Genomic DNA, 14,573 nt, shown 5'->3' on the forward strand with positions numbered 1-14,573 from the left:
TTTATAAGGGTGCTATCTTTATTATTCCTTAAACAAAATTATAAGTATAAAGTACCTATTATCATTATAACACTATAACATGTATAAGTACTGGACGCTGTCACTTGTTTTTCAGAGGTTGTTCAGATCTGAATAAGCCAGTGATTACAGTTGTTGACGCACAAAGTATGGGCGCTATATTATTGTACGTGTCAAGATATGGGCGCTATTTTATTGTACGTGTCAAGATATGAGCGCTATATTATTGTACGTGTCAAGATATGGGCGCTATATTATTGTACGTGTCAAGATATGGGCGCTATATTATTGTACGTGTCAAGATATGGGCGCTATATTATTGTACGTGTCAAGATATGGGCGCTATATTATTGTACGTGTCAAGATATGGGCGCTATATTATTGTACGTGTCAAGATATGGGCGCTATATTATTGTACGTGTCAAGATATGGGCGCTATATTATTGTACGTGTCAAGATATGGGCATTTTATTGTACGTGTCAAGATATGGGCGCTATATTATTGTACGTGTCAAGATATGGGCGCTATATTATTGTACGTGTCAAGATATGGGCGCTATATTATTGTACGTGTCAAGATATGAGCGCTATATTATTGTACGTGTCAAGATATGGGCATTTTATTGTACGTGTCAAGATATGGGCGCTATATTATTGTACGTGTCAAGATATGGGCGCTATATTATTGTAAGTGTCAAGATATGGGCGCTATATTATTGTACGTGTCAAGATATGGGCATTTTATTGTACGTGTCAAGATTTGGGCATTTTATTGTACGTGTCAAGATATGGGCGCTATATTATTGTACGTGTCAAGATATGGGCGCTATATTATTGTACGTGTCAAGATATGGGCGCTATATTATTGTACGTGTCAAGATATGGGCATATTATTGTACGTGTCAAGATATGGGCATATTATTGTACGTGTCAAGATATGGGCGCTATATTATTGTAGGTGTCAAGATATAGGCATTTTATTGCCACCATCACAAATAAGAGGATAAGCACGAGTAATTAATATAAAGCATTTGAATGCAAGATAATATACTTGTATAAGTTAACGACTTGTTGATGTTATCAGATGAAAGAAAGGGCATCGAGGTAGAATAATACCGACATTTTATGCTGAATTCAATAAAGCAATTTAGATTTTATTATTGCTGAATCAATTACGATATTTATGACATTAACAGTAGAAATCAGTGTAGAATGTGCTGACAGTGATAAGACGAGAATCTTCAGTTTCTCCGGAAATCTTGTAAAGGGACGAGAACCTCTAGAAATCTCGTAAAAGGGACGAGAACCTCCAGAAATCTCGTAAAAGGGACGAGAATCTCCAGAAATCTCGTAAAAGGGACGAGAATCTCCAGAAATCTCGTAAAAGGGACGAGAATCTCCAGAAATCTCGTAAAAGGGACGAGAATCTCCAGAAATCTCGTAAAAGGGACGAGAATCTCCAGAAATCTCGTAAAAGGGACGAGAATCTCCAGAAATCTCGTAAAAGGGACGAGAATCTCCAGAAATCTCGTAAAAGGGACGAGAATCTCCAGAAATCTCGTAAAAGGGACGAGAACCTCTAGAAATCTCGTAAAAGGGACGAGAATCTCCAGAAATCTCGTAAAAGGGACGAGAACCTCCAGAAATCTCGTAAAAGGAACGAGAATCTCCAGAAATCTCGTAAAAGGGACGAGAATCTCCAGAAATCTCGTAAAAGGGACGAGAATCTCCAGAAATCTGGTAAAGTGGAGGAGGTACGAGTAGGTAGAGGTGCAGTATAGTTACCTATTAGCGGAGGTGTAGAACCTAAATCTAGACGGAGCCTCTTGGTGGTGATGATGGTCTGGGTATCTGCAGGGGTAGAACGAGGAGTCAGCCATCATTATCACAAGAAACAATGACAACACCACGTGACGTCACAACACCACGTGATGTCACAACACCACGTGACGTCACAACACCACGTGACGTCACAACACCACGTGACGTCACAACACCACGTGACGTCACAACACCACGTGATGCTCTGGGTATCTGCAGGGGTAGAAGTCAGTCATCATTATCACCCGTTCTATCACCCGAGGTTATCTCGCCCACTAACTTGTACCAGCCGGTGATATTGAACAAAAAAAAAGTGAATTTTCGGAACAAAACAATCAGATGTTTTGATCAACTGAATGTGGAAATGTGATGAAATTAGCCGCATGCAGGGAATATTGACTATTGAGTCCCGTGGATAATGCAAGCCAGGGACTCTGATCTGGTTGCCATGGCAACGAGTGAGGAGATGTGTTGGCACTTAATTACCAGGTTAATTAGTTAGTTACCAGGTTAATTAGTTAATCATATATAATCGTATGTTGAAGTGCTTCACAAACTGACACTACAGTATCCCCACACATGTCTACTTCATGCAGTGAGAGGTCAGGAGACACTCCGAACCCATGCAACCCCTGACAGATAGTATCAAACATGAAAATATGCAAATTATTCAAATTATGCAGAATATGCAAGACACTCCGTACCCAGTGTATTCTGTAGAATTCTTGTTCAGAGACTCCGAACTTGCCGCTCTGTAAGACGTGACGTCATCAAATGTAAGAACCATGATAATCAGTAATCACACTGGTAACCATGACAACTATATTATTGTCACAACCCACAATGATAATCACTAGTATTTATACTGAGTTAAGGATCACAGATTGATTTTGACTAATGAAATTGAAAACTAGTGTTTCGAAATTTGTTTTGGCACGTGACATTATCACGTGTACAAAAACACCTCCGCACCAGTTTTTAAGTTCATTAATCAGTCTGTGATCGGGAATGTAAACAGAATATAAGTAACCCTTTTACCCTTCCAGGTACTACCCGTTAATATACTCAGAACTAAGCGGGGTTTTCCCGACCTTAATTTGGGACGTTCCGCATAACCAAAAGAAAGAGATTTGTTTGTAATCACGATACACTAACCAAATGAGGCTATATAATAGATACACAATATTAATAATTGTAGATATTACCCAATATATTAACCGTCACATTTGGTTGATAACCTGACTCGTACGATGCTTTGAGCTGCACAGGCACATGTTTTGTAACGAATGGTGACTTTACAAGAACAAGAAACAATGATAACAAGGGTGAACCCACAACACCACGTGACGTCACCACAACACCACGTGACGTCACCACAACACCACGTGACGTCACCACAACACCACGTGACGTCACCACAACACCACGTGACGTCACCACAACACCACGTGACACAGAGAATTACCCTGATCGAGGCCGAGAGCGTGATATCACAGGATCTGTTGCTGGGGACTGCACAACTGGACTTCTGTGGATAGTGTAATATGTTTTGAGTGAGACATGTGTGATTGTGTGTAACTTTTAGTGTAAAATGAGAGTGTAACTTTGAGTGTAAAATTAGAGTGTATGAAATTCGAGTATTGACAAAATTAATTGACCAGAGGGTTTTTGAAAAGCATGATGATTATATGTGATTAGCTGATCCAAAGAAAACAATGGGATTTTGAAAACTACGCTGGTTAACATGACAACTATACAGTATACAGGTTACAATGGCAACTACACTGGTCACCATGACAACTACACTGGTTACCATGACAACTACTCTGGTTACCATGACAACTACACTGGTTACCATGACAACTACACTGGTTACCATGACAACTACACTGGTTACCATGACAACTACACTGGTTACCATGACAACTTCACTGGTTACCATGACTACTACCAACCTGCCAGGTATAGGTACGCGGAGTGCAGGGTCTCCCCCCGCCCGGTAGTCTGAAGAACGTGACTGGTACTCTGAACTGCGATGAAAGTCTGGTCTGTGTAGATCTGTGCTTGGTCTGTGTAGATCTGTGCTCGGTCTGTGGAGATCTGTGGCAGAGCCAGAGACCCTACCATTGTCTGAATATCTGAGGAGTTGGAGGTTGAAAAAGAGATTCATGGATAAGGAAGGGGTTTTACTTCGAATAATAATAATGTAAAACAGCAACTGAATGATATAAAAGTGAAAGTGAGATTTGCCTGAAATCTGAGAATCTGTAATCTGAATAAGGTGGGGGAGGAGGTGGGTGTCTGACTATATCAACATGTTTGAAAGTGAAAGTGAAAGTGAGATTAACCTGGAATCTGAAAATCTGTAATCTGAATAAGGTGGGAGAGGAGGTGGGTGTCTGACTATATCAACATGTTTGAAAGTGAAAGTGAAAGTCAAAGTCAAAGTGAAAGTGATAGTGAAAGTGAGATTTACCTGGAATCTGAAAATCTGTAATCTGAATAAGGTGGGGGAGGTGGTGGGTGTCTGACTATATCAACATGTTTATCTGCAGCATTCGTTGATCTGGGAGAAACAATATTGTTATTCAGCTATATTATGGGCACATTTTCTGGTAATAAATATTTAAAATACGTGAGATTCTTAACAATCATAACGGAAAGCCCTACGTTACAAATCTAACGGTGTGACGTCAACAAGTGCTAATATTGTCACCACATGTTGATTACATCATGTTTGTTTTTAACAGGTAAACTCAGTAATTGTAGCTCAATGTCTTGTAACGTAACAGATACAATGTGTACAGGAAACAACTGTTTGAGGATCTGTAGTTTGAGAAAATCTGGAGAAAAGGGACGCTTGAGGAAGGGTAAGACTTAGAGAAAATATGGACTTAAGACCTGAAGACCCCCCCCCCCCCCCCCCCCTCGCCTGGCCGCCTGAGTCGGCATAAACTGTACACACAATATGACACAACAGAACTCAACTTAAGTTATGTCATCCTACCAAACCAGACTCGAACTAGTCTCTACTTGCTACTACTACTCTGCAGTTCTCAAACAGCTCCAAATATGGAGCCTGGCTACCCGGAGTTAGAGCTGCATGACGTCAACAAGCCCGTTACCTTGGCAACGGCTAGTAAATTCAAATGATAGTTGAGTCGTAAAAACTAAATCGTATGTGATCAGATGAACAATTGTGAAGCATTTCGGACACAATAGTCAGTTCCAGATATTGTAGTCTCTGAAACCGTCACAAGAGTCTGACACATGTGGTGACAGAGTAACGTCACCATGGTGACAGTATGGTGACAGTATGGTGACACCATGGTAACAGAGCCGTGCCATCCTTACCAGTATGTTAATATTCCCCCACTCCACACATACACCAGGACACGTTTTAAACCCGTGGCAAGGTAAACCAAGTATCTGCCTCTGTATTTTCAAAAGTAAAACCATAAAATTTACGAAGTTTAATATCTCAGGGAAAAACCATACATTAGCAAAACACCAGCTGTCAGCTGTTAGAAAGCCATGTAAGTGAGCTCGATGAAATACAGAGGTTGCCATGACAACAACTGCAGACAGCAGGATGTTATAGACGGGGTGAATATGGTTGAGGGAGGTACATGTGAGGTACTGAAGTGAGGGCGGCAGTGAGAGGTGACTTTATAATATTACTAAGCTGGCCTGGTGAATCAAGCTAAGTTTGCTATTGAGATGGAGATGTTATGGTGACTAAAACCATATAAATGAGGCACAGAGGATACAGTTTTTAGTGATCTTAGACGCCAACTTTATTTGACAGCACTATATTCTATAATAATAGCCACTAGACATACGGGGTGGCATATGCGGAGGAAGGGATACTTTAGACTAAAGACATAGGCTGGAGGCTGAGCGGATAGTCTATATTGAGAGTGATAGTCTATCTTGAGAGTGATAGTCTATCTTGAGAGTGATAGTCTATCTTGAGAGTGATAGTCTATACTGAGAGTGATAGTCTATACTGAGAGTGATAGTCTATCTTTAGAGTGATAGTCTATCTTGAGAGTGATAGTCTATACTGAGAGTGATAGACAGGATAGTCTATCCTGAGAGTGATAGTCTATCTTGAGAGTGATAGTCTATACTGAGAGTGATAGTCTATCTTGAGAGTGATAGTCTATCTTGAGAGTGATAGTCTATCTTGAGAGTGATAGTCTATTATATTGAGAGTGATAGTCTATATTGATAGTGATAGTCTATCTTGAGAGTGATAGTCTATATTGAGAGTGATAGTCTATATTGAGAGTGATAGTCTATCTTGAGAGTGATAGTATATACTGAGAGTGATAGTCTATATTGATAGTGATAGTCTATCTTGAGAGTGATAGTCTATATTGAGAGTGATAGTCTACACTGAGAGTGATAGTCTATCTTGAGAGTGATAGTCTATGTTGAGAGCGATAGTCTATATTGAGAGTGATAGTCTATCTTGAGAGTGATAGTCTATACTGAGAGTGATAGTCTATATTGAGAGTGATAGTCTATACTGAGAGTGATAGTCTATATTGAGGGTAATTATATTCTATTTTAAGTCACGTACCTGGTCCGGGGACGAGATTGCGTCAGTAGTTGAGGTGTTTTGTACTCCTCTGAGAATTGGGACCTACTCTGCAAATACTAGACGTTTATCGTTATTCGTTAGCTTCATCCGTGCACACACAACAAACAAACAATATAATCATAATATATAATTAATAATCATAGCATGTAGAGATTAAAAAGAACAACTCTTAATTTGACATAGATTTCCATATAGATTGTTCCACACTTCTTACCATACAGTTGCAGTAAAACATTACATTCAGGTAGATATTTCTTCATAACAAACTGGAGTTTTCACGTCAGATATAAAACACCCAAACAAGCAAACAAACAAACAAGCAAACATGCTGCAACCAACCTGGAAGGCCTGTTCTTTGAGCGTGGCATGTTTCTTGGCAAGATAACCCTGAGATCTGGTATCCATGACAACTATATATCACGTGTCAGGGGGGTTAGTCACGTGTCAGGGATGTTAGCTGAATCTCATTATCCTCCTGGTACCTTCACCTCATCTGCTAGAAACAGATTTACAATGAGCTGGGAGAACTAGTGTCTAGTACATTAATAAAAGTTAAAACATGAACACTGAGATTCAGGTGTCGGTGTGTGATAGTGGGGAGGAGTATTATCTTGACACGTGACAGTAATTAACCAATCAACATCCACTATGGACCAATCAAACTCCAGGAACAATGATGTGATCGAGACTATGTACCGTCACATGATACAATGATTAGTGTAACCAATTACCATCAGTGAATAGTATCAGTGGTAGTTAGGTAATGTAAACTTACTGTGAAAATGTCAATAACGTGGTTTGTAATTAAGATGTTATCACACATGCTGTGTTATTTGGTAGGTTATAATCTGATTAGTATCACAATACACACAGTGTTAACTATCCCTGTCATCAACACACTGTTTTAAGCCACTAATATTGTGCATCAATCAGGATGAGAAAATAAAAATAGAAGGAAACATCTAATAGAGACAGTATATGCTAATTTGGTAACATTTTAATGGACATTTTTTCAATCATAGCTGAATCTATAGAGGCTCTAAAAGATAGGAATAACAACAAACTAACAACAAACTAACAACAAACCAACAAAAAACTAACAATGAACTAACAACAAACTAACAACAAATCAACACCAAGCTAACAACAAACTAACAACAAACTAACAACAAACTAACAAACAACATACTAACAACCAACTAACCAACAACAAACTAACAACAAACTACCAACAAACCAACAAGTAAGTAATAACAAACCAACAACAACCAACAACAAACTAACAACAAACTAACAACAAACTACTAAACTAACAACAAACTAACAACAAACTAACAACAAACTACCAACAAACCAACAAGTAAGTAACAACAAACTACCAACAAAGTAAGTAAGTAATAACAAACTAACAACAACCAACAACAAACTAACAACAAACTAACAACAAACTAACAACAAACTACTAAACTAACAACAAACTGACAACAAACTAACAACAAACTAACAACAAACTAACAACAAACTAACAACAAACTACTAAACTAACAACAAACTAACAACAAACTAACAACAAACTACCAACAAACTAACAACAAACTACCAACAAACCAACAAGTAAGTAACAACAAACTACCAACAAAGTAAGTAAGTAATAACAAACTAACAACAACCAACAACAACCAACAACAAACTAACAACAAACTAACAACAAACTAACAACGAACTAACAACAAACTAACAACAAACTAACAACAAACTAACAACAAACTAACAACCAACTAACAACAAACTAACAACAAACTAACAACAAACTAACAACATTATCGCAGCTGAAGCTAGCCCAGTTCGCCAGAACTACTCTGCTATATAGTTCAGTATGTGGAGTGAGCTAGTGAGTACGACAAGTGACAGTTACTCAGTGTTTAACTTCCCAACTAGTAGTTTCTAGCTCACCACTTGCAGTGTTACACACTGTACAATGTACTATGTACATACTGTGTGTTGTATAATATAAACGATATTTTTTGGAGGGGGATTATTTAAAACATAGAAGTGATAACAAAATAAGAAATGTTTGTTTAGCAGTCCGAGCTTTCAAATTACTTGGTAAATCGTCTTCAGCTGTTTTGCAGTCATAATTTTCTAGTCATAATTTCTAGTAACTCTAATAACCATAACAGTATTGAAAATAGTTCCATTTTTTTGCGATTGTTAACTCAATTAAATCCTTAAAACTGTCACCAACTTACACAATATAAAATGAAATGAATTACAGACCCGTATTACCTTCAGCAATTGAGGGCGGCAGTGAGAGATGACCAACTAGTATTAAACAAGGAAGCTAATTTCTATCAAACCAATAGCCTCTAATAATTATTAATGTGCGTTTCATTTCATCAGGCTAATCTTAGAGTGGTTGCTAAAGCAACGCTGAGTGTAAAAAGAGTCAATACTCAGCAAAGCAGCGTACAACACTAGCCAATGTGAGTGTAAAGTGTTGAAGTTATTTTCTAAGTCAGTTTCAACAGTGAGAAGATAGTGAGAAGATTCTCGGAACATGCATAACTTCAACAGTGTTATATAAATATATATTAATAATTATATGGTTATATGATTAATATTCTATGTTGTGATGGCATAATTTATAATAAATTTGTTGTATTTCAGTACTATGTAATGAGATGGAAGTGCTTTAACCATTAACCACACCCTTGCCCCATAATATAAAGGACATATTTTAATTCTAAGTGAAAAGCTCGAATAGATTAAATGGAATGAATAGAGCTCCGACTAGAAGCAATTTAACAATATATTTGATAATAATAATTAATAGTACTGTATGCGCTGAAGGGGTACGAAATAGCTTGAACAACATAAGTAATTCAAGCGAGAGAAGTAATCTAACAGCGTATTAATCAACACAAGAGTGGTAGGTTACCTGTACACTGTGAGGAGGAAACAGTTAAATTAACTATCTTAAAATAAACACCACAGTGTTATCTTTAAATAAACTTAGCTGAAACTATCAGTTAACAATATTGATTAATAGTTAAGATAACTGTAGTCAAACCAACCCGGCGATCGTTATTATAACCGAGTATACCGGAGATTATGGCGATGTATAAATAAACCATTGTTATGCATAAATTTATACTAATTGCGGCCAAACATAATTTAAGATTATGTAAATATACTGGTTTAACGACGGAAACTATGCGTAATACGTGTATCATATCCAGCGGTTACAAATAGAAATTCCATTAAGTTTAAGATAAGACACCTTCCTGTAATGTAAGCGTCTAGTTCTAGTTACTTCATTTGCTTCGTGGGTGTATAAATTATAACCTTATTCAGCAATTTTTCATCTCAGGAGACCAAATATAGGGAAAGCAAATTTCTTCCAAGAATCAGGAAGATCTTAGCTGGAAACAAAACATCACGTGATTGCAATACAGCTGTTTGATTGGTCTGTATAGTAACCATGACAACACTGCTAAAAGCTAACAGATGACAGGAAGAGTTTGGAATAATGTCACCACAAAACAGGTTTATTTAACTTGCCTGTTGAAGAGACAGATATTCACTTTATATTGGCTAACAAAAACTGTTTATTGTATTACATAAGTGTAAATAATTACCTCCTTAATGTTTAGTGTGTACAGGTTTCATTACATAAGTCCTTTCTGCAATTTCTTTCACTGGAACTCTCTACTCCCTAGCCTACTTTCTCGTTGATGAATCACACTTTCTCGTTGATGAATCACAGAAATTGGAGGTTATCAGTACATGTAATGACTGCCATACTTTTACACGTCTTTTAGTTGCTTAGATTACACTGTATACAAATAAAATGCAAGCGAAATTTAGGGCGTATCCTTCCAAAAAATTATAGCTAAAAAGAAACTTTCTCAAAATTACTGGGTCATACAAAAACCAAGATACCAATCAGAGCTTGAGAATCACAATAGAGATTCCTTCAGTTCGCTGACAACCCTCGTACAGGGTAAATAACGGAAGGTATCTCGCGAGGGAAAAAATGTAGGAAAACTTTGAAACACGCCTGTCTTTGAAGTGTAGATATTTAACAAGCGCAAAAATGTACGTTAAAAAGTGTAAATTAACAAAAAGTGTAAACCAGAGCCAAGTTCAAACAAAGTATCGTTACGTGCAACAATATCTAGTTGTTTACAATATGTGCATAATATTCGTTAGCCAATCTGGGAGCTGCGTGATAGTCACGTGACATCAATTAACCAATCAGAGAACTGTATTCTAGCAATCACAATTTCACTTTTATGCATGTGTTTTGTTAGAACTTATTACAGGTGTGACACGTTGTTTTGATCATCGTCCCTTTTAAAGAAGCTGGACAATTGATTACATGATAAAAATCTGAACAATGCAATTTTATAAACATTACTGATAGGTTGCTGAGTCATCGTGAAAGTTTAACAATAAATATTTAATAAGCATTGTAAGTGAAACTAGCAAAGTTTCCAACAATTGGTAGACGTTTAGAGGAGTTCTAGCGTTGAAGTCAAAAAGGCTCAAATTTGTAATTTTCCTTCTGTTTAAAAGTGTAGTGCCGAGTTTCTACGGAACTGTCGACAATACAACAAGCTCCTTTTCGTGGGGAACTGCTGAAATTAGAACCTGGGAAAACCGGTAATAAACATAATTTTAACAAGAAACAGTAAACTGCAAGTTGGAATTAATGGCGCGGTGAGTGGTGCTGACAGGAGTACTACACTGAAAACTAGCCAATCAGAGAACTGTATTCTAGTCACATGACATAGACTAGCCAATCAGAGAACTGTATTCTGGTCTCGTGACATAAACTAGCCAATCAGAGAACTGTATTCTGGTCACGTGACATAAACTAGCCAATCAGAGAACTGTATTCTGGTCACGTGACATAAACTAGCCAATCAGAGAACTGTATTCTAGCAACTATATACAAACTTACCAATCGAGGGCTGCGGCTGTTTTCTTGTTAAGTGAAACAAACCAACCAATCAGATTCCATTCAATCACATGATAAAAACCACCCAACAAGAACCAAATTCTCGTTACAATCAACGACCAATAATATAACAGAGGCTGATCAAGAAGGAATTACAACAAAATCCACCACGACAACATGCACTGAAATTGGTTACCAAGTCAGGGACAGGATTGGTCGCCATGACTACCGTGGTTTCCATGGCAACCAGCGTATAACACAACCCGGATATACAGTAGAAACAATCTGACTAGTTACTGATGTGTAAGTGTGTGTTGCTAAAACAGTAAAACCAGCGTATAATACACAAATCACAAAACATAGACTGGATTACTCTAGCAAGGGCTGGCATATGTTAACGACACCAAAACACAAAACTACAGAAATTAATTAGGTCACAGCACTCCTAAATAATAAGCACTCCTAAATAATAAGCACTCCTAAATAATAAGCACTCCTAAATAATAAGCACTCCTAAATAATAAGCACTCCTAAATAATAAGCACTCCTAAATAATAAGCACTCCTAAATAATAAGCGATCCTAAATAATAAGCACTCCTAAATAATAAGCACTCCTAAATAATAAGCACTCCTAAATAATAAGCACTCCTAAATAATAAGCACTCCTAAATAATAAGCATTCCTAAATAATAAGCACTCCTCAATAATAAGTACTCCTAAATAATAAGCACTCCTAAATAATAAGCACTCCTAAATAATAAGCACTCCTAAATAATAAGCACTCCTAAATAATAAGCACTCCTCAATAATAAGCACTCCTAAATAATAAGCACTCCTAAATAATAAGCACTCCTAAATAATAAGCACTCCTAAATAATAAGCACTCCTAAATAATAAGCACTCCTAAATAATAATGAGCTCATGAAACACGGCAGAGTACGGTAGTTGAGCACATCTGACATGGTAATATTTGTGTAGGACAGTTGCTGTTAGTATTGTGTCATCCACACTTGTAAATGGATTGATTGGTTGGCGCTAGTGCCGTCATACCAGTTCAGCTTTTGTTTACTTATAATACCTACTGCGGTGACAGGGATAATAGACGGATAATTGGACATAATCACATGATAATTGCATAATTACCTGGAGGTAGTGATTACGATGGAGTTTTGATTCCTCAAACATAGAGAAGCAGAACCAATTATGCAATTACAATTTGTGTTCGCTTTTTCTTTAGCTTCTAAAAAACCGACGGGAATTCTGTAAAAGAACAAAAATCAACGAACAACCAAATTTTCAACAGATCAAGAAAGCTGGCGTTTGAAAATACCCAGACTTTATCAATAGATATTATGACACGGAAACTTCGACAAGATAGCCTTAAAATTCCGTACAAAGAAACAACAGTCGCATGGTGTAAAAAGCAGCTAACTCAGAAAACGTCCCATTAAAAAGATCCGAACGCACACGTCAACCACATTAAACTATATACACTGCGGTAAACTACAACAAAGAGGCAAACAAGCTTAGAATCTAACAAAGCGAGGTACCCAGAGGCTGACCTTGCAAGAGTATACTAGGAAATACAAGGGGTGCTGTTTCATTGGTCTAGTGGGTCCTGCTTTAATGCTACTTTACGTAGTGTGTATTGTTTAGTGTGTACACTGTGTGTCTTCTGTGTATAAAGTGAGCCTGTTTTCTGAGTGACAATGTAAAAAACTCGGAGTGTTTTCCAAGTAGCAAAAGAGAAACTCAGAGATTTTTCTGAGTAGCAAAACAAAAACTCGTAGTGTTTTCTGAGTAGCAAAAGAGAAACTCAGTTTTTGTGTTTTCTCAATATCAACGTAGAGTAATCAGCGTGTATTGTGAGTGTGTATTGCGTGTAGAGTGTTGAGAGAACTGCGTTGACAAAGTGGTAGCATTAGTGCAGCGAACTCGTTAACTGTGCACAACTCATTTGCTGTGCGCTACTCAAGTTTTGACAAGAGGTCACTCTTACATGTGATTCAGTTAGGATTAGTCTGACTTTTGTATTTGAATATAAACTTCTATCAAAATGAAAAGATATCGAGGTTCAAGGCTAAATGACTATAGCTGTACAAGCTGATCTACCAAAATCATAATCATATTCAGACAGCCGACTAAAATTAACATAATTTAATTAAAGGTTGTGGTTTTCTCGTATTACGCCAGATATGGACAATCCTTTATCAATCCATTATGTTCAAACAGAGCCTAATCTACATAATAACTTATGTTTTGTTCATGCCCTCTTTCAAGAAACCCCATTACATGGATACTATTATAGGTAAAAACTAAAAACTGCCTCAGTTTTCGTGTAATTTGATGCTTTTCTCGTATCTTGAGATAATTGACCGATTGGCTGATAAATTTTCCCAAGGGACCTTCACGTGTTATTAGTGCAAAGAAGCTGAATCCCGCTACAAGTTCAAAAACCGCGCACATGTGCGCGCGCGATCACACTAAGCGCTGAAAAATTATATTTTCATCACTAGAAAGGCAAAAAGTCAAGACCCTTTGGAATGGTTCATATAATGATTCCTCAAAATGGAGACATTTTCTCAATTTCAGATTTCGCCCAAAACAGCCTAAAACTGATATATCTTACAAGTTATTAGTTGTAATATGACAGGAAAGTGTTTTGAACCGGTGAAACAGGATGGTGAAGGTGGAATATGCCAAAAATTTAAATTCTGAAATTCATCTAAAAACATCGTTGGGAACCGGATTTCCAAGATAAAAAGAAAGAAAACCAGGGAGGGCATTTACAGTTGACAACCTGGTAGATCTGGAAGTACGTTACCAGTTATTTGGGGCCTTCAGGGGGGAAAATGGGCCGAAAAATGTCTCCAATTTTTTACAAAATCTTTTCAAGTCATTTTGAATCTTGGGAACCCGGATTTCTGCAACGGATCACACTTGTACTACCTCTATGAAACTCACCCACACCAATTTGGGCATGTCCCATCCAACTAAAGCCGAAAATCTGGCTTTGAAATCTCAAATTTGAAAACACCCGAAAATGCCCCTTTTCGGCCCATTTTTCGGCCCATTTTCCCCCCTGAAGGCCCCAAATAACTGGTAACGTACTTCCAGATCAACCAGGGTGCCAACCAAACTCATTGGAGACGTTTTAGGGC

At 37.5% G+C, this 14,573-nt stretch overlaps 1 protein-coding gene across 8 annotated transcripts in view; it reads right to left on the reverse strand.

Moving 5' to 3' along the window:
• LOC134823832 (centrosomal protein of 85 kDa-like) overlaps positions 1-6,946 on the reverse strand; it is a 66,568-nt gene extending 59,622 nt beyond the window's left edge. Inside the window, exons 1-6 of one of the 8 annotated variants that reach the window (XM_063835420.1) lie at positions 6,788-6,946; positions 6,428-6,495; positions 4,316-4,405; positions 3,795-3,977; positions 2,544-2,591; positions 1,804-1,869 (exon numbers count right to left, since the gene is read on the reverse strand). In XM_063835420.1, coding sequence (XP_063691490.1) covers positions 1,804-1,869; positions 2,544-2,591; positions 3,795-3,977; positions 4,316-4,405; positions 6,428-6,495; positions 6,788-6,853 — 521 coding nt within the window. In that variant the 5' untranslated portion in view covers positions 6,854-6,946. Of the gene's footprint in view, positions 1-1,803; positions 1,870-2,543; positions 2,592-3,304; positions 3,368-3,794; positions 3,978-4,315; positions 4,406-6,427; positions 6,505-6,787 lie in introns of all 8 variants that reach the window. The other 7 variants (XM_063835419.1, XM_063835424.1, XM_063835422.1 and 4 more) reach the window with 7 other exon arrangements.
• Positions 6,947-14,573: the final 7,627 nt, after the last annotated feature.

This window comes from Bolinopsis microptera, chromosome 12 (assembly GCF_026151205.1).
Source record: "Bolinopsis microptera isolate Bmic1 chromosome 12, MBARI_Bmic_1.0, whole genome shotgun sequence".
Lineage (NCBI taxonomy): Eukaryota > Metazoa > Ctenophora > Tentaculata > Lobata > Bolinopsidae > Bolinopsis > Bolinopsis microptera.